General features: G+C 46.0%; 1 protein-coding gene across 1 annotated transcript in view; it reads left to right on the top strand.

Moving 5' to 3' along the window:
* Positions 1-21,017, top strand: part of MICALL2 (MICAL like 2) — a 142,723-nt gene that overhangs the window by 106,821 nt on the left and 14,885 nt on the right. Inside the window, exons 12-14 of the mRNA XM_077449119.1 lie at positions 4,674-4,729; positions 10,200-10,323; positions 16,048-16,138. Coding sequence (XP_077305245.1) covers positions 4,674-4,729; positions 10,200-10,323; positions 16,048-16,138 — 271 coding nt within the window. The remainder of the gene's footprint in view (positions 1-4,673; positions 4,730-10,199; positions 10,324-16,047; positions 16,139-21,017) is intronic.

Raw genomic sequence — 21,017 nt, 5'->3', positions numbered from 1 at the left:
AGGGGTTAAATGTGCCCCACTAGCGGCCAAAAAGCACTGGTAAAACACCGCTAAAACTAGCCCTTAGTGTGAAAGTGCCCTAACTTTTTACTTCAGTTTGACTTTAAGGTGGTAATAGCAGCCTCCCTTTTAAATATGAACTCCAAACAGGGCACAAATTACAGTTATGAGTGTGCAAAATAAAAAGATCTTCTGTATTTGGTTGTACCATTTAGATTAAAAAAAAATTCATAAAAGCCTGTAGCTGGAAATGACACCTGCCTGAGATAGAGCCATATTTCCGTAGGTGCTGAACAACCAACTAGCCATTACACACAGCACAACTTCAACCCTAAGCCCACCTCCATCTACATTTAAGCTAGCTGGGGTTTTAGCTGAAACGTTCCATCCTCTGATCCCCCTGCAGTGGTCATCTTATGGTAGTGTTGGGGTTAATACTCGCCAAGGGACCTGTCATATGCAGTCCCCTAGTGCTGGCTATGTCTGCCCTTTCCAACCCCTTACTTTATTCATAGAAGCCATACTATGTATATTTTATTATCTGCATCCCTGTTCCAGGTTAGTGACTCAGAAAATATTAAAGCCAGAGACAGCCAGGCAACTAGATGAAGGTCAGCAATGTTGTTCCCAGATTTTTATCACCAGAACAAGTTTACAGATAAGAACTTCTGACTTTTCCAAAAAGCTTATATGTTTTGAGGTCAGTCATTTAGATATTTAAGTTTAAGCCAGGCAACTAGTATTTTCACAAGGTGATTAGTACCAATATTACACTCATGACAGGTTCACTTTAATGGTGCACATATGCTTTAAAACCGAGTAATAATCCACTGGAAGAGCCTAGCTTTCTCATTGTTGTCAATTTTATGAAGCAGCTACAGGGGGACTGCTAAAATCGGCAAGGTCAGGAGAGGCAGCAATCCCATCACTTCAACAGTCTGCACAACAGTAGTTATGATTGATGTAGAAGACCGCCCTTAAAGCTGACATGCGTTTCATATTTAAGATTTACATACTTTATTTATAGAGTACACCAATATGGTCTCCAAACTGTGATATATAGTACTAGTCCTCATACTGACACCAAGTATGGGGCACTATTCCTCCACTGGTACTGATGATGGCGTACCATTCCCCCACTGACACCAGTGATTGAGCACAATTTCTCTAATACCAATGATGTGGCACTATTCCTCCCACTGATACCAACAGTGGAGCACTATTCCTCCCACTAACACCAATCATGGTACACTATTTCTCCCACTGATACCAATGATGGGACATTATTCCTCCCACTGATACCAGTATTGGGACACTATTCCTCCCACTGATAGGAATGATGGGACACTATTCCTCCCACTGATGGGAATAACGGACACTATTCCTCCCACTGATAGGAATGATGGAACACTATTCCTCCCACTGATAGGAATGATGGGACACTATTCCTCCCACTGATAGGAATGATGGAACACTATTCCTCCCACTGATAGGAATGATGGGACACTATTCCTCCCACTGATAGGAATGATGGGACACTATTCCTCCCACTAATAGGAATGATGGGACACTATTCCTCCCACTGATAGGAATGATGGGACAATATTCCTCCCACTGATAGGAATGATGGGACACTATTCCTCCCACTGATGGGAATAAAGGACACTATTCCTCCCACTGATAGGAATGATGGGACACTATTCCTCCCACTGATGGGAATAACGGACACTATTCCTCCCACTGATAGGAATGATGGGACACTATTCCTCCCACTGATGGGAATAACGGACACTATTCCTCCCACTGATAGGAATGATGGGACACTATTCCTCCCACTGATGGGAATAACGGGCACTATTCCTCCCACTGATAGGAATGATGGAACACTATTCCTCCCACTGATAGGAATGATGGGACACTATTCCTCCCACTGATGGGAATGATGGGACACTATTCCTCCCACTGATAGGAATGATGGGACACTATTCCTCCCACTGATAGGAATGATGGGACAATATTCCTCCCACTGATAGGAATGATGGGACACTATTCCTCCCACTGATGGGAATGATGGGACACTATTCCTCCCACTGATAGGAATGATGGGACACTATTCCTCCCACTGATAGGAATGATGGGACACTATTCCTCCCACTGATAGGAATGATTGGACACTACTCCTCCCACTAATATGAATGATGGGACACTACTCCTCCCACTGATGAGAATGATGGGACACTATTCCTCCCACTGATAGGAATAATGGGACACTATTCCTCCCACTGATAGGAATAATGGGACACTATTCCTCCCACTGATGGGAATGATGGGACACTATTCCTCCCACTGATGGGAATGATGGGACACTATTCCTCCCACTGATAGGAATGATGGGACACTATTCCTCCCACTGATAGGAATGATGGGACACTATTCCTCCCACTGATGGGAATGATGGGACACTATTCCTCCCACTGATGGGAATGATGGGACACTATTCCTCCCACTGATGGGAATGATGGGACACTATTCCTCCCACTGATGGGAATGATGGGACACTATTCCTCCCACTGATGGGAATGATGGGACACTATTCCTCCCACTGATGGGAATGATGGGACACTATTCCTCCCACTGATGGGAATGATGGGACACTATTCCTCCCACTGATAGGAATGATGGGACACTATTCCTCCCACTGATAGGAATGATGGGACACTATTCCTCCCACTGATGGGAATGATGGGACACTATTCCTCCCACTGATGAGAATGATGGGACACTATTCCTCGGTATTAACCGCCAAACACGATAGCAGGGATCATTTTTGGTGCACCACAATGCAAAGCCTCATGGCTGTGGCATATCTATTCCCCCCATAAGGCTGCGTTTGCAGCTGAAGGCGGACGAGCAATTAATGGAGAAAGAAAATGATGTCAAATTTTTATGTTACATTTTATGGACATATACTTCTTTGAATATATGCTTATTATAGCCCCCCAGAATTTCTTATATGACATTTGTTACTAGTTTTACACTTTCCCACATTATGCCACATGTTACAGATTCTTTGTCAATCATTAAGACCCCTTTCACACCAGGGCGTTTTGCAGGCGCTATAGCGTTAGAAATAGCGCCTGCAAAACGCCCTAAAGAAGCTGCACCATTGTCTGTAGTGTGAAAGCCTGAGGGCTTTCACACTACAGCGGTGCGCTGGCAGGACGTCAGAAAAAAGTCATGCCAGCAGCTTCTTTGGAGCGGTGAAGGAGCGGTGTGTTTACCGCTCCTCCACCGCTGCTCCCCATTGAAATCAACGGGACAGCGCTGTAATACCGCCGGCAAAACGCCACTTTTGCGGCGTATTGCTGGCGGTTTTAACCCTTTCGCGGCCGCTAGCGGGGGTAAAAGCGCCACGCTAGCGGCCGAAATGCGTCTTAGACTCCTTTCACACCACACCGCCGATAGCGTGGGCGTTAAAACGCCGCTATTTTTAGCGGCGTTTTACCGCCGAATTTGCGGCGCATTTCGGCCGCTAGCGTGGCGCTTTTATCCCCCGCTAGTGGCCGCAAAACGGTTAAGAAGCTGCTGGGAGGACTTTTTTCTGACGTCCTGCCAGCGCACTGCTGTAGTGTGAAAGCCCTCGGGGCTTTCACACTACAGACAATGGTGCAGCTTCTTTAGGGCGTTTTGCAGGCGCTATTTCTAACGCTATAGCGCCTGAAAAACGCCCTGGTGTGAAAGGGGTCTTATAGTTTGTGTCTTTTATATTTGTCTGAAGTTCAACTTAATATACATAAATAAATTCTGTATTCATTATTATATATGTTTTTGTAATGCAAGCAATGTGGTGACCTGATTTGAATCGGATTGTGGCCTCTTGTAATCCTCTAACAAAGCTCAGGCTGGGAGAAAGAGGAGCAGCACAAGGAGCCAATCAGTTTATGTTGCAGTGCTTATGTGCTGATGGCTGGAGAGAGTAGAGTGACAGGGACATCAGTCTGCAGCTTCTCTTTTGCTGCCTATTCATAGGCTGGGGGAAAGGCAAGACTGGTAAGTAGTACATCTACACAACTGAGCGGACTTTCTGTCAGAAAAATCTTGGATGGTTTTTCCGATGGAATTCCACTCAAGCTCGGCTTGCATACACACGGTCACACAAAAGTTCTCGGAACTTTCAACTGTCAATAACGCGGTGATATATAACACTACGACGAGCTGAGAAAATTAAGTTCAATGCTTCCGAGCATGCGTCGAATTGTTTCCGAGCATGCGTAGGAATTTTGCGTGTTGGAATTGCTACAGATGATCGCAATTTCCAAACTTTTTCCATCGGAAAAATAGAGAACCTGCTCTTAATCTTTTGCTGGCAGAATTTCTGATGGAAAAATCTGATGAAGCTTACACACGGTTGGAATTTCTAACCAAAAGCTCACATCGGACTTTTGCTGGTGGAATTTCTGATCGTGTGTATGGGGCTTTAGTTGCCTTTTGAGTGTAGACTGTACTTCAACATTTAGTCAGGACTAAGGGTGATTTCACTCATAAGCAAATAAAGGAACCAAACTATAACCATACCATGCCAAAATGATGTCTGACAATTGGCACTCTTCCAATTCTTGGTTGTCTATATTTCAGTAAATTTCAGTGATGCGTGTTGTATTTCTCTTTTGCAGTGGAACCATCCAATCCAGGTTCAGTGGAGAACAACAATCTGATATCACGAAACAAGGTTTGTCTATTGGAAAACCACTTCATATAACATTGGGACTTTTGCTGGTTTGACCACGTTTATTACAAAGATTGGTCTGCTCTCTGTTTAGGACATTATACACTGTGCCTGCATTGTACACTTAATAATAAAACGAAGAATGCCAGGTGGAGGATCCAGTATCCTTCTGCGTGTTCTCTGCATAATGCTGCTGAGAACTCTCTGTGATAGGAGCAGAGCTGTCACATGACTTTTCATGTGTTTTCTCCTCCTCCTGGCACGTCTTTCTCATTCAGAGTCCCTTCATTGGGCCATTCCTTTGCTTAAAAAAATAAAACCATAAAGCTGGCCATACATTGCTCAAATTTCAGCCAATTCCTGCTAGCTGAACCAGAAATCGACTGGTGTTTGGTCCTACTGGCTCCATTAAGCTGGCCATACATGGATCTAAATTTGACCAGTTTAGCAAGGATTGGTCAAGATTCAATCCATGTAAGGGCAGGCTAATTGTAATCAAGTCGATAAATTGATTGATATGGATACAGCCAGCCTGCCGTATTTTAGATATTCGATTACTGCCAGCAGCTATAGCCACTAGCAGTAATTGTGTTCTGCTGCCCGGGAAGGCTGACCATTCAGACCCCTCCCTTTGCCCCCCCCCCCAGAACACAATAGCACAGCACTGACTATGTTGATGGGAGGATCAAGCAATTTTCTTTCCTTCCACCTGTGATGAAAGAAAATGGAATCATCTATGGGATGCTTTAGGCAAACATTGATAGTCAATCAACTTTGTCACAAGGGCCTCTTGGAAAGTTGTGGGCTCAACCACATCATTTGGGCAGCACAGTGGTGTAGTGGTTAGCACTCTCGCTTAGCAGTAAGAAGGGTGGCTGGTTCAAATCCCAAACATGACACTACCTGCCTGGAGTTTGCATGTTCTCCCTGTGCCTGCGTGGGTTTCCTCCAGGTACTCCGGTTTCCTCCCACTCTCCAAAGACATGCAGGTAGGTTAATTGGCTTCTGTCCAAAATTGGCCCTAGTATATGAATGGGGATCTTGGATTGTGGGCTCCTAGAGGATAGGGACTGATGTGAGTGTGCAATGTATAGGGATAGGGACAATTGTAGACACTCACTCAGGTTGAACTGGATGGACTGGTGTCTTTATTCAAACTTACTAACTATGTAACTATGTAACATCTGCCTCCAACCAGATGTAGGCACTGTTGGCAAAGTGGATGTAAACCCTCACATGTACCCAGTGAAGCGAATGGCCTACGGTGATGCACAGTGATGAAACAAATCCCCTACATTACTGTTATACTAGTTGTACCTGTTTATCTACAGCAATCTGTCCCCTACATCCATTCAAAAGCAGGGGTGGAGAGCTTTGAGAGCTGATTAGACGGGACCCCCCCCCCCCCCCCCAAACACACAGGAACAGAGCTGAGGCCGGCAGTCAGCTGGAGGTCCTATTTTTCTCTTGGTGTCAGGAGAATTTGATTCATGCTCATAGCAGAGGAACGGGTCATCAGACAGAAATTACACTTTAGTGCTCTGGACTGAAACAAGTACACACTATAGAGGGATATGCTTTGTTCATATTTCATGTCTGAGGTTTACAACCACTTTAAGGTAATCCAACAGCCGGCATCTGCTCGATTTCTCTATGTATATGGCCAGCTGTAATCTAAATTATATCCACCCTGGATAATGCCATTTTGTGGGCTTTTATACCAAGGTAACATGTCTCCGTAATCCAAGTGAATTAACCGATGAACCTATACACATTGTACCTCATTTCACAAGTGGCTGTGTACAGATAACTTTAAATTTAGAGAGAAGATTTTTAGCTGCTATTTCTGGCCTCCTTAAAATGCTAGGCACCCGCCAATATGCTGACTTTCTCTTTAGTGCTTTAGGAGTCAGTGACCTGGAACAAGTATGTAAATCGGGAAAGTCTGCATACTTGTTTTGGGTCAGTGAATCCAGAAGGTCAGCCTGACAGTCATACAATGAGCTTTTGCAGAATCAGAAGTCCGTTATAGCACCCTGCATGTTTCTAATGGTCTGTTTTTCTTTTAGTTTGGGGTATGGTAGGAAACGGTTAGAACTTCACATTTTTATTGCTATCTTTGTCTCCCCTGAGTGGATTTTGCCTTACTTCCTGTCCCAGTGGCCCCACAGGAAATGAGAGCAGTAACCCCAACAGTGATACAGACAGTATTTATTTATTTTTTTAAGTTCTAGTCCTTCCCAGCTCTGCTAAAAATAAGTGCTATAATTGCATTTTGTATTCCTGCTGGAAAGATTCTTCTCAGTTCCTGTGTTAGTTACCCCATAGGAATTTAAGAGAAATCTTCAAAGTGGGGTCACACAGAGCAATAAACACCTGACAGAGGGCTTAACCATTCCCTGCCCTTCATAAACTGAAAATAAACATTTTTGCTCTAGTTGCTTTAACTTAGATGGTCTGACCAGCTTGGAGAAAAATTGATGTCTTTGAATAGTTGACAAATTACCTGTCAGTTGGAGTCAACAGAAGTCAGGGCACTTATGTCACTTACTAGGAAATGAGGCAAAATTCTCAGTTTTAAAGTTGGCCATACACAATTCAGGCTGAACAAGAGAATGTTATTGATTCCTAGATGCATGTTAAGCAACATAGATTGATGAATGACAGCTGTCGGCTTTTGTATACCTGAAAAGTGCTTGCATCTGATTGGATGATAGTGCTGTTCGATAGCGATTTATCAGACCAGCTCCTTTGACAATAGTCTCCTTAAAAGTCAAGCTTTAGTTATGAATCTATCAGGGCTCATGTACACTTGTGGTGACCTCTGAAGAGCAATTAGTGGTGGTTTGCTCTTCAGACGGCATTTGACAGGCATTTAAGCGGTGTTATGTCGCCTACCTACTGCCTGTTGTAATTCCTAAAAATGTGTGGCCCTATTCAGGCAAATGGGTCATGTTCGGTGGGTGGTACTGAGTGACAGGGTGATAATTTACAGCTTAAGGGGCAGCAGTTAGGGGCGGTACACTTGCAGCTTAACCACATGTTTTTACCACCACCTAACCAGAAGTGTAAATGAGCCTCTATTTTGCAATATATTTAATTATTTATCAGTTTTTATCCAAGTATCATCTGGTATATTCAGTAGATGTGAACACAATAGAAAGTGTTTTTGGTAGCACAGAGGAAAAAATTTTACATTTTTTTTTTTTCTAATAGTAAAGTTCACTAATAGCCATAGGCTAAAACCACAAACAAACTCATTTTGTACTGTTTTTCAGATATTTAAAGTAGAACTGAACTCAAAAGTTTAAATTTGCTATAAGGAACATTTGGAAATGAATAATATCCACAAACAACAGTTAATACAATTATAAACAAGCAAAAATATAATTGGCACCATTCCATTGCGGGCTCAAATTAACTTTCTACATAGAAAATTCACATATGGGCGTATTAAAATGTTGTTTTTTTTTTTTTTTTTTACATAAAACTGAATAACATTAAATCTGTAGAGGACATAGGAGAACATTTGATTTTGCCCTATTCACGCAGAACGAATGTACCAGCACTTTTGCTGGACAAATAGTTATGCAAACTTTATTATAAATAACCCACATAGTGTCCCATGCTGGTGCAGCCAAGGTCACAATAAACAAAATGAATAACATGAGTAAGTGATAAAAAATCAGGGAACATTAATAACAGAAAGGTAGAAATAGGTTAAAAGTAAGTGAATAAATAAGCCATATTATATCACTCTAAATGATGCAAAAGCATGTGTAGCAATAACAGCATGTTGCCTTCCTGGGTATTCCAGTCTACTAAAGGTATGAAGCTGGCATGGTATATCTCCTCGCATATCACAGCTGACTGCTACATGGTCAGGAGTAGTTCTGCCATGGCTTAGCAGTGGAATGTCCAACAAGCTCATAAAGGCGTTATGGTCAGTTGTTCACAAACCTTTGGCCATATACTCATACTCCTATGGCGATTTTTTTTTTTTCCATGCAGAGTCAGTATAGTATCTTCAGTAGTTTAAAGCATATTTAATCTGTTTAATACCTAAAAATAGTAAATGCACAAAACAAAATGTGCCTTTATTATTTCTTTTGCATTGGGGCTGGAGACAGTATCAATGATTACAAGTGTGATGACGTCACCACGCTTGAAACTCCATTGAGAACTATAAGTCCCTTTGCTGCAATGGCAGACTTGTAGTCTCTCCTTTTCACAGATCTCTGTGAATGGATGATATGGCTGTGCAGGTGGAGCTACACACAGCTATGCCAAATTCAAAATTATGCAGAAGCCTGTGGTAAGAAGCACCCTGGGAGTCCGTAAGTGGGGAGTGGTTTGGGGATGGGGGAATGGCACCATGTTACAGCTTAAAAATGGGAGTAACCTGAAACGTGCTGTGAAAGATGGAATTAGCCTTTAACATGAAGGCAGATGTACTAAAAATAAGGAAGCTGGTTGATGATGAACAAACAGGCAGTGCTTTTTAAGATTTTAGTGAATAAAGTTAACCAGTAAATAACGTTTTTGGGTACTTGGTTCAGGTTTTTGTTGCACTAAATCAGCCATTCTCACACGGTGTTCTGTGGAACCCTTAGGGTTCCTTCAGAAGTGGCTTGGGTTCCTTGAACTGTGGCTTATTGACCTCCTATTTAATGGTGCCTCTGTAGTTTTTTTTTTTTTTTTTTTTTTTTTTTTTTAAGCCTATGGTGTGCAAAACACACCCAAAAACTTCCACCCGGAACCAAAAAAAGTGGACACACATCAAGAGTGACACACAAAAACGTGCAACAGGTGTCTGCTGTCCTCTACAAGGAAGGACCTTACCCTGATCCCCCGGGACGTTAGGCTCCAGACGGGGACTGAGGTACCAATACATGGCCCATCCAGCTGAAGCCGGATGACCGCCTTTCTCCGGAAGGTCTGCCGAAACAGACCCACCCAGGTACTAGGGTAGGGGCTCCCCCGAAGGGAGACCCCCCAAAGAGAGGGCGAACCAAGGCAGAAGGCCTATGTCCACCCTCACACAAGACTTTCAGGATAGGTCCGAGGACCGACACCCTATTCGCCAAACGTGCAGTGACAAACTTAAAACATGACACACAACACATAAAATAAATAAAAAGTGGGGAAGGGATAGTGGAAAGGAGGAGTGAAAAAGTTGGCCATTGTGTAAACGCAATGACCAGGCCCTCTGGGTGCCTCTGTAGTACTGGAGCCAACACCACTTGGCAAAGCTAGCTGTAGGACACCAGTGATCTTTTTAGCAGTCTGTAAGGGTGGCCTTCTGACCACCACTGTAAGGGAGACATTCTTTGCCCTGGCTATGATAGTAAGGGGTATTTTTCCCACTGTCCTTCAATTAATTGGCTTTAGTAGAGATTTTCCAAGACAAACATTTTCAAGGGTTCCTCAACAGTAAAAAGCACTGAGCAGTCTTTATGGTGTCCTCTTACAGCTTCGTCCAGAGTACATCCCAGAAGAGGAGATCCAGCGACAGTTGAACATCATCGAGCAAGAGCTGGACACCTTGGAGCAGAGAGGAGTAGAGCTAGAGAAGCAGCTGCGTAGCTGTGATGGAGGTAAGACATTCTACCTGAAACTGACCACCACTGATCTGTGCATGGAGACAAGAATTACTTAGCAAATGCTTTTCAAAAATTAGCTAAAACTTGGATTACCGTATGATTGCATTTTTGAATATATACTCTTTATATCAGTCATTTTCAAGGTGAACATTCTTGATTCGTATATTCAGTCTGTAAATTCTCAGGCAATGCTGGGAATACATACAGTGCATTGAAAAAGTATTTATACCCTTTGGAATTGTCCACATTTTATCATGTTACAACCAAAATTGTAAATGTATTTTGTTGGCATTTTATGTGATAGACAAAACACAAAATTGTGAAGTGGAAGGAAAATGATAAATGGTTTTCAAAATTTTTACAAATAAAATATGTGAAAAGTGTGGTGTGCATTTGTATTCAGCCCCCCTGAGTCAATACTTTGTAGAACCACATTTCGGTGCAAATACAGCTGTAAGTCTTTTTGGGGATGTCTCTACCAGCTTTGCACATCTAGAGTGATATTTTTGGCCATTCTTCTTTGCAAAATAGCTAAAGCTCTGTCAGATTGGATGGCGAGCGTCTGTGAACAGCAATTTTCAAGTCTTGCCACAGATTCTCAATTGGATTTAGGTCTGGACTTTGACTGGGCCATTCTAACACTTGAATATTCTTTGATCTAAACCATTCTATTGTAGTTCTGGCTGTATGTTTAGGGTAATTTTTCTCCTGGAATGTGAACCTCTGCCCCAGTCTCAAGTCTTTTGCAGACTCTAACAGGTTTTCTTCTAAGATTGCCCTGCATTTGGCTCCATCCATCTTCCCATCAACTCTGGCCAGCTTCCATGCCGCTGCTGAAGAAAAGCACCCCCCACAACATGATGATGCTGCCACCACCATGTTTCACAGTGGGGATGGTATGTTCAGGGTGATATGCAGTGTTAGCTTTCTGCCACACACAGCATTTTGCTTTTAGACCAAAAGTTACATTTTGGTCTCATCTGACCAGAGTACCTTTTTCCACGTTTGCTGTGTCCCCCACATGGCTTCTCGCAAACTACAAACGGGATTTCTTATGGCTTTCTTTCAACAATGGCTTTCTTCTTGCCACTCTTCCATAAAGGCCAGATTTGTGGAGTGCATGATTAATGGTTGTCCTGTGGACAGATTCTCCCACCTGAGCTGTGGATCTCTGCAGCTCCTACAGAGTTACCATGGACCTCTTGGCTGCTTCTCTGATTAATGCTCTCCTTGCCCGGCCTGTCAGTTTAGGTGGACAGGTAGGTCTTGGAAGGTTTGCAGTTGTGCCATATCCTTTCCATTTTTAGATGATTGATTGAACAGTGCTCTGAGAGGTGTTCAAAGCTTGTTTTTTTTTAACCTAACCCTGCTTTAAACTTCTCCACAACTTTATCCCTGACCTGTCTGGTGTGTTCCTTGCTTTTCATTATGCTCTTTATTCACTTCACAGAACAGCTGTATTTTTATATTGAGATTAAATTACACACAGTTGGACTCTATTTACTAATTAGGTGACTTCTGAAAGCAATTGGTTCCACTAGATTTTAGTTGGGGGTATCAGAGTAAAGGGGGCTGAATACAAATGCACATCCCGCTTTTAAGATATTTCTTTGTAAAAAATTTTGAAAACCATTTATCATTTTCCTTCCACTTCACGATTATGTGCCACTTTGGTCTAGCACATAAAATCACAATAAAAATGTTTTAGGTTTTATTTTGTTACATGACAAAAGGGGTATGAATACTTTTTCAGGGCACTGTGCTTCCACAAAGTCCTGACAATTAACACCACAAAGTTCAGATATTTTTCATTTAAAAGACAGAAGATAGGGTTTATAGGAGGTTTATCTAGTAAGTGCAATCCATGTGTGTATTGTAGGCAGAATGCATTGTGGGCTGGTATACAAATGAAAAAAAACGACTGCCATTTTTATTGCTGTGTTAAATTGGTGCATACTAAGGGAGAGCATGGGTTTGGTCCAAATCTGGATTCAGACTGAACCGGAAAGAATGTTCTCACTCCAGCCTACTGCTACTGAATCGTCTTCCGCCAGGGCTTTGCCTGCCCCTCCTGCACATACACAAGGGGTGGGGATGCTTGTGACATCATTCGTTCAATGTGGCCATATGTCTTTGGCCTAATGTCCTTGACCTAATATGGCTGTGTGGCCGTATTAGGTCAACGATGTCACAAGCATCCTCGCCTCTTTGTATACATGGAGCTGCAGGGTGGGGAATGTCTTGGCCATAGGTGGTTGAGTGGCAGTGGGCGGAAGTGACAACTTCCTTCTGAATTCGCTGTAAACCTAAGTTGGGACCAAACCTGTGCTCATTTCTAGTGCAGACACACACAGGGGTCTTCAGCAATTTCTGATGTATTGCTGTACCTTTGAGGGGGGACGAGGGCATCCCTAAGGTAAGCCTGCTCCTAAGCTCTGTAGAATTAGGGCCTACTCTTTAGAGCAATGCCTTAGCACAGCAGTTTTTCTTTACATATATTTATAATGTATTCCACAACAGTCTCTGTGATTAATCTAAATGCTGGTAAACATTTAATTTGCTTTGTGTGCTGACTAGTTGGATTTAGTGTTGGGGAATTTTTGTATTGGCTCATTACACAAGATGGATGAAAAAATAAGTTTTGAACCAGATAGCTGAATGTTGGAACTATTTGCAGTCTTTTAGATAAAGGCTGTTGGCACCTTTTGATATCGGTTTTGGGGTATTTGTGGGAGAATTTATACACAATTAGGATTACTGTTGTTCTAGATTTCCCGAACAAATAGGTAGAGGATTGCTGTAAACTATTTTTATTGAGAAGGATAGTTGGTGAAGCTGATGGAAATTGTGGCTGGGAAAGATCTTGTGGACAAGTATTGGTCATGTGATATCTGTCTATTCATTATTGCTCATTTTTGTATATATAATATACAAAACTAGAGAGCAATATTAACAATACTAGTCCTAATGATATTTGATAACCGCTGGAATCTTTCTTCTAGTACGGTGGTCTCCAAACTGCCAGGAATGTAAGGCCGCGTACACACGCGGGGACTGTCTGCCGAAACTAAGTTCGTCAAACAGTCCGCTCAAACTTTTGAATGAACGAACACGCCCACACACGGCACTTTTTGAGCGGACAAATACGGCAAACTAAGTTCGTCGTACTAAGTCCGCGCAACTTTTGAAATGAACGGACTCGCCCACACACGAGGCAACAGTCTGCTCATTTCGAGCGCGTGTCAAGGTAGGCGGGGCCCGCGACGGAGACGTCGCGGGCTCCACCGCCTGAAATGGACTTAAAGGGGGACCCCAACGCCGAAAAAAATCTGCGTGGGGGTTCCACCAAAATCCACAACAGACCCTTGTCCGAGCACGCTACCCGGCAGGCCAGGAAAGGGGGGCGAGCGAGCGCGCCCCCCCCTCCTGAGCCGTGTGCCCTCAACATGGGGGGTGCCTTGGGGAAGGGGGGGCCACGCGGACCCCCCACCCCAAAGCACCTTGTCCCCATGTTGATGAGGACAAGGGCCTCTTCCCGACAACCCTGGCCGTTGGTTGTCGGGGTCTGCGGGCGGGGGGCTTATAGGAATCCAGGAGCCCCCTTTAATAAGGGGGCCCCTGGATACCGGCCCCCCCCACCCTATGTGAATGAGTATGGGGTACAATGCACCCCTACCCATTCACCTGTCAAATAAAAGTACCCAAAAAAAAACACAACACACTAGATAAAATATTTTATTGCACAGCTCCGGGGGTCTTCCGTCTTCGGGGGTCTTCTCGCCGGACTCCTCCGCTATCTTCTTGTAGCTCTTTTGCTAGCGGAGGAGTCCGGCTTTCTTCCTCCCCGCCGCCGGCCTCTTCTTCCGACTTCGGGGGTCTTGTCCCCCTCTTCGGTTCTTCTGCCGGGCCACCGCGCCTTCTTAGAGCTCTTTTGCAGGCGGTGGCCCGGTCTTCTGTCGCCGCTGTCGCCGCCGCCGCCTTCCGTTCTTCTTCTTCTTCTTCTCCAGGAGATGTTGACACGACGCTCTCTCCGGCCGGAATGCCAGAGCCGCGCTGCGCGGCCACTTATATAGTGACAATGGGGCGGTGTCACATGGTATATGTCACATGGGTTGGTCACATGGGTTGATGTCACATGGGGACTATGACATCGTAAGGGGGCGGGGTCACCATGTGACCAACCCATGTGACATATACCATGTGACACCGCCCCATTGTCACTATATAAGTGGCCGCACAGCGCGGCTCTGGCATGCCGGCCGGAGAGAGCGACGTGTCAACATCTCCTGGAGAAGAAGAAGAACGGAAGGCGGCGGCGACAGAAGACCGGGCCACCGCCTGCAAAAGAGCTATAAGAAGGCGCAGTGGCCCGGCAGAAGAACCGAAGAGGGGGACAAGACCCCCGAAGTCGGGAGAAGAGGCCGGCGGTGGGGAGGAAGAAAGCCGGACTCCTCCGCTAGCAAAAGAGCTACAAGAAGATAGCGGAGGAGTCCGGCGAGAAGACCCCCGAAGACGGAAGACCCCCGGAGCTGTGCAATAAAATATTTTATCTAGTGTGTTGTGTTTTTTTTTGGGTACTTTTATTTGACAGGTGAATGGGTAGGGGTACATTGTACCCCATACTCATTCACATAGGGTGGGGGGGGCCGGTATCCGGGGGCCCCCTTATTAAAGGGGGCTCCTGGATTCCTATAAGCCCCCCGCCCGCAGACCCCGACAACCAACGGCCAGGGTTGTCGGGAAGAGGCCCTTGTCCTCATCAACATGGGGACAAGGTGCTTTGGGGTGGGGGGGCCGCGCGGCCCCCCCTTCCCCAAGGCACCCCCCATGTTGAGGGCACGCGGCCTGGTACGGCTCAGGAGGGGGGGCGCGCTCGCTCGCCCCCCTTTCCTGGCCTGCCGGGTATCGTGCTCGGACAAGGGTCTGTTGTGGACTTTGGGGGACCCCCACGCTGATTTTTTTCGGCGTTGGGTTGCCCTTTAAGTTCATTCCAGGCGGCGGAGCCCGCGACGTCTCCTTCGCGGGCCCCGCCTACCTGGAGACGCGCTCGAAATGAGCGGACTTTTCTCCGGGCGGGAACAGTCCGCTCATTTCGAAAGTACAGCGGACTGGCCCACACACGGGCGGACTGTCCGCTCAAACCAAGTTTCAGCGGACAGTTTTTCGGGATTTCCGAAAAACTCTGTTCGTCAAACTGCTGAAACTGTCCGCTGAAAGCCCACACACGAGCGGACTGTCCGCTGAAACACTATTCAGCGGACAAAGTTGAGCGAACAGTCCCCGCGTGTGTACACGGCCTAACTGTTATTTGAAACTGCTAAATCATTGGGTTTAGTTCCGCTTTAATGCTAGATCGGCTTTCTCAGCCAGGGTTCTGTGGAACCTTAGGATTCCTCCAGAGTTTGCTAGGGGTTCCTTGAGAAATTAGCATTTTCTACCTCTCAGATAAGTAACCACTGACACCAATCAGCAATGGTCATTTTAGATTTCTGTAAGGGGGAAATGTCCTCAATGACCACGAATGTAAGAAGCATTGTTCCCAGTGACCAGCACAATAATGTCCCGTGAATTATTGGAAGGGGTTCCCTAAGACTGAAAGGTTTTATTCGAGGGTTCCTCTGTATTAAAAAGTCTGGTCTAGATCAGATGTGGAAGCTATTTGGTTAAACCCTTGTTAAATGATGTTTAAATCTAATCAATCTCTCTTGTTCTAACCAGATGAATCGGAGGATTCTCTTATGGTTGACTGGTTTAAGCTCATCCATGAAAAACAACTTCTTCTGAGACAGGAGTCTGAGCTCAATTACATGTGAGTATCAATCTCTCTTCTACAGTTCACTATTGCTTTCTTGGGAGTCTGGCAAGTTAAAAGCTTATGATATTTAAATTGTATGCGCAGCTGTTGAAAATAGATATAACTACTGCTTGTGTCATCAAAGAAAATTAAATAAAATGATGTAAGCAATAAACTCTTTTTATTGATTGCTTTTCTGGAAGCTACCCCATTGGATCGATAGTAGCAACAAGGCCTTCTGACCATTAAAGTCCATTTCTATTTTTTTCAGTATTCACTTGCCCTGCTGTGTGAAATAAACCGTTAGCATATAATACTTACCGTACCATTCTTAGGTATTCCTTTACTCATCCTGCTTGTAGAGTAGGGATGAGCCGAACACCCCCCGGTTCGGTTCGCACCAGAACTTTCGAACGGACCCCAAATTCGTACGAACTTTAGAACCCCATTGAAGTCTATGGGACTCGAACGTTCGAAATTAAAAGTGCTAATTTTAACGGCTAATATGCAAGATGCTGTCCTAAAAAGGGGACCTGGCTCCTGCCCCAGGGGACATGGGTAAATGCCTAAAATGTTTTTAAAAATGGCCGTTTTGACGGGAGCACTGATTTTAATGACGATTGAAAAAAAAAGTGAATTATTCCTTTAAATATCGTGCCTGGGGGGTGTCTGTAGTATGCCTGTGAAGTGCCACGTGTTTCCCGTGTTTAGAACAGTCCCTGCACAAAATGACATTTAACGGAAATAACATCATTTAAAACTGCTTGCGGTTTTAATGTTATATCTGGTTCCTGCAATATGGTTGAAAATCATTGAGAAAAATGGTATGGGTAGCCCTCCCTGTCCATTACCAGCCCCTTTGGGTCTTGTACGCATATTAAGGGGAACCCCGTACCCATATTAAAAAAAAGGAAATACGTGTGGCCCCCAGGCCCTATATACTCAGAACAGCAAGATACAGGCGGTGCAAACAAGACAGGGACTGTGTAGGTTTGTTGTGTTAAGTAGAATCTGTTTGTAATTTTCAACTGGTACATTTTTAAAGTGTAGCTCCAGTCAAAAAAACTATTTTTAGCTTTTTGGAAAACCTAGGGAAGGGTCATCACCCCTGTATAATTTGTTTTGTCGTCCATCTTTTTTCATCTCACTTGCTGTTGTCTCCTTCCGTTTGCAAGTAGGAGATGTTTGTAAGTTGGATGTTTGAAAGTAGGGGCCTGCGTTATATGCTCTACAGAAATGGCGGAACAAGGTGTTGGTTTTGCCACAACATTGTAAGCCCTCAAAGTGACTCTTGGTGGGCGCTGGAGCGCCCTGCTGTGAACGATTATATCAAGAATTGTAATTACATGCCATTGTTGAACAGTGGTAGAAAAATTGACCTTTGGTGGTTGTGGTGCTGGTGCCACAACACTATAAGTCCTCACAGTTACTCTGGGTGGGCACAGGAACGGGCCCTCCTGTGAAATATTATATCAAGAATTGTAATTACATGTCCCTGTTAAACAGGGGCAGAAAAATTGGGCCTTAGGCACTGGTGCTGGTGCCACCACACTGCAACCTCTCCCATATACTCTAGTTTTAGTGCAGGAATTAGCCCTGCTGCAAAGCATTGCATCAAAAATTGTAATTAAACGCCCCTGTTAAACAGGGGCAGAAAAATTGGGCTGATGGCATCACCCAGAACCAGAAATGTTCTTCCAACATATCAGCGGAAGAGGATAGACAATCAACATAACAGGACAGTCACTCAGCATCAGCATAGGCAGTCTTGAAGGGATGTGATATTTCAAAAAAAAAAATTATTCGGTTACATCAGCTTCAGGTGCTTGGTAGCTGTGGGTGATCCAAGACTGATTCATCTTGATGAAGGTCAGTCGATCATCTGATTCGGTGGACAGGCGCACCCTGTGATCGGTAACAAAGCCACCAGCAGCACTGAAGGTGCGTTCCGAAAGAACGCTGGATGCAGGACAGGCCAGTAGCTCAATTGCATACTGTGCAAGCTCTGGCCAGTGATCCATCCTCAAGACCCAGTAAGCCAGAGGATTTTCGGTGGGAAAGGTATCCAAGTCTGACCTTGCCCCTAGGTATTTCTACATCATGTAAATCAGACGCTGGCGATGGTTGCTGGAACCGATCATACCTTGGGGCTACGGACTAAAAAATTGTCTGAAAGCATCAGTCAGACGGCCACCTTCTCCACGGCTCCTTCTGACCGATGCCTCAGCAACACGTTGTCCAGGACCTGGAGTTTGTAACCTCCCAGTCTCTGGGAACGCGTTGCACAGACCTTTCTGCAAGGCCTTCCGGAGATGTCTCATCCTCTGCTCCCTCTGCGATGGCAAGATAAGGTCGGCAACCTTACCCTTGTACCGTGGATCAAGGAGAGTGGCCAGCCAGTAATGGTCCCTCTCCTTGATCCGAAGAATACGAGGATCCTTCCGCAGGCTTTGCAGGATCAGGGAGGCCATGCAGCGTAGGTTAGCTGAGGCATTCAGTCCGGAGTCCTCTGGGTCACTAAGGACAACATGATCCACAGCTACCTCCTTCCAGCCACGTACAAGTCCACGGGTTTCTTGGGACTGTAAATCATCCCTACAAGACTGCTGCTGCTGCTGATGCTGAGTGCCAGCCTCCACCTCCATGCTGACACAATCATCCTCCTCCTCCTCCTCTTCCTCTTCCTCATCCTCTTCCTGTGTGATGGGTGGCACAGCAGGAACACTGTCTGGATAAAGGGGGCCTTGAGAGGCAAGGAAGTCCTCCTCTTCCTGCCTCTGTTCTGCCTCAAGTGCCCTGTCCATTATTCCACGCAGCGTATGCTCCAAGAGGTGGACAAGAGGTACAGTGTCACTGATGCATGCACTGTCACTGCTCACCATCCTTGTGGCCTCCTCAAATGGTGACAGGACAGTGCATGCATCCCTGATCATGCCCCACTGGCATGGTGAGAAAAAAACCGAGCTCCCCTGACCCTGTCCTGGTGCCGTAGTCGCACAGGTACTTATTGATGGCCCTCTGCTGCGTGTGCAGCCGCTGCAGCATGGCCAACGTTGAGTTCCACCTGGTGGGTATGTCACATATAAGGAGGTTCTTGGGCAGGTTCAACTCCTTTTGGAGCTCAGCCAGCCGAGCACAAACATTAAATGATCGGCGGAAATGCACACAGACTTTCCTGGCCTGCTTCAGGACATCCTGTAAGCCCGGGTACCTGCCCAAGAACCGCTGCACCACCAGGTTAAGGACGTGAGCTACACAGGGCACATGGGTCAGTTGTCCCTGTCGGAGGGCGGAGAGGAGGTTGGTGCCATTGTCGCAAACCACCATTCCTGGCTTTAGCTGGCGTGGCGTCAACCACCTCTCTGCCTGCCCCTGCAGGCTGACAAAACATCCGCCCCAGTGTGGCTCCTGTCCCCCAAACAAACCAGCGCAAGCACGGCATGGCATCGTTTTGCCTGCGTACTTGCGTAGCCCCTGGAACGCCTACGGAGCACCGCTGGTTCTGAGGACAGAGCAATGGAAGAGGCCATGGAGGAAGAAGAAGAGGAGGGGGTGGAGGAGAGAGGTGTGTCGCAACCAATAGTAGCATTTTGGAGGCGTGGTGGCGGAACAACCTCCAACACTACTGCACCTTGTCCTGCATCCTTCCCAGCTGCCAGAAGAGTGACCCAATGGGCCGCGAAAGACAGGTAACGTCCCTGTCCATGCCTGCTGGACCATGAGTCAGCGGTAATATGCACCTTACCACTGACCGCCCTGTCCAGCGAGGCAAGGACATTGCCTTCCACATGCCGGTAGAGAGCCGGAATCGCCTTCCGTGAGAAACAGTGGCGTTTGGGGACCTGCCACTGAGGAACCGCAAATTGTACAAACTCACGGAAGGGGGCCGAGTCTACCAACTGAAAAGGCAGCAGTTGAAGTGCTAGCAATTCAGCCAAGCTAGCATTCAACCGCTGGGCATGTGGATGGCTGGGAGTGAACTTCTTTCGCCGGTCCAGCAGCTGGGGCAGGGACATTTGCCTGCTATAATCGGACGTGGGTGTACTGCTAGCAGAGTGCCCGGAAGCACTTGGCTTTGACACACCTAATTCTACACCTTCATTCCTCTGAGCAGGTTTCAGAGAGGACTGAAGGTCTAGTGGGGTTGGAGATGCCAGCTGATGAGGAGCAAGGAGAGGTCCGCTTTGTTCTTTGGTGTGGGTCTTTGAGGTACGCTTGCCAACGAGCTGCATGGCAGGTCAACGTATGTCTGGTCAAGCATGTGGTGCCCGAGCGGCTGATGTTTTGTCCACGCGAGATACGCTTGAGACATATGTGGCAAATGGCAGCGGTGCGATCTGATGCACTCGTCTCAAAAAAGGCCCACACCAAAGAACTTTTAGAATAACGCGCAGAGGCAGCGCCCTGCACAGGCGGAGCTCTGCGGTGTGATTCAGTCGGTGTGCTGCCCCTAAGCTGGCCCCCGGAGGGCATCCTACCTCGTTGGACATGTGCCTCCTCCTCCTCATCCTCTCTCCTACCAGGCACCCACGTGGAGTCAGTGCCCTCATCATCCCTTCCCTCTTCATCGCTGGAGCAAAACTGGCAGTATGCTGCAGCTTGTGGAACATGACTGCCAGATTGCTGTCCTTCTTGAGCATCCCCTCTCTCTGCATTCACGCTACTGCCTTCCTCTAGCTGAGTATCATCATCAGAGCCTACAAAACACTGGGCATCCTCCTGGAGCATGTACCCAACACTGTGCTCAAAGAGTTCAGGAGACTCCTCAGGAGGACGTGGTGGGTCTAGGGAAGGAGTCACTGATGATGACATTGAGAGGAGGGAAGACGATGCATTGGCAGCTGCTTTGCTAGTACCCTGAGACTGGGTGAGAGAGGATGAGGAGGATGAAGAG

This window comes from Lithobates pipiens, unplaced genomic scaffold (genome assembly GCF_037356315.1).
Source record: "Lithobates pipiens isolate NorthernLeopardFrog02 unplaced genomic scaffold, aLitPip1_a1.2 Scaffold_22, whole genome shotgun sequence".
Taxonomy (NCBI): Eukaryota; Metazoa; Chordata; class Amphibia; order Anura; family Ranidae; genus Lithobates; species Lithobates pipiens.
Note: the sequence above shows the minus strand (reverse complement) of the source record. Positions and strands in the feature narration are given on the sequence as shown.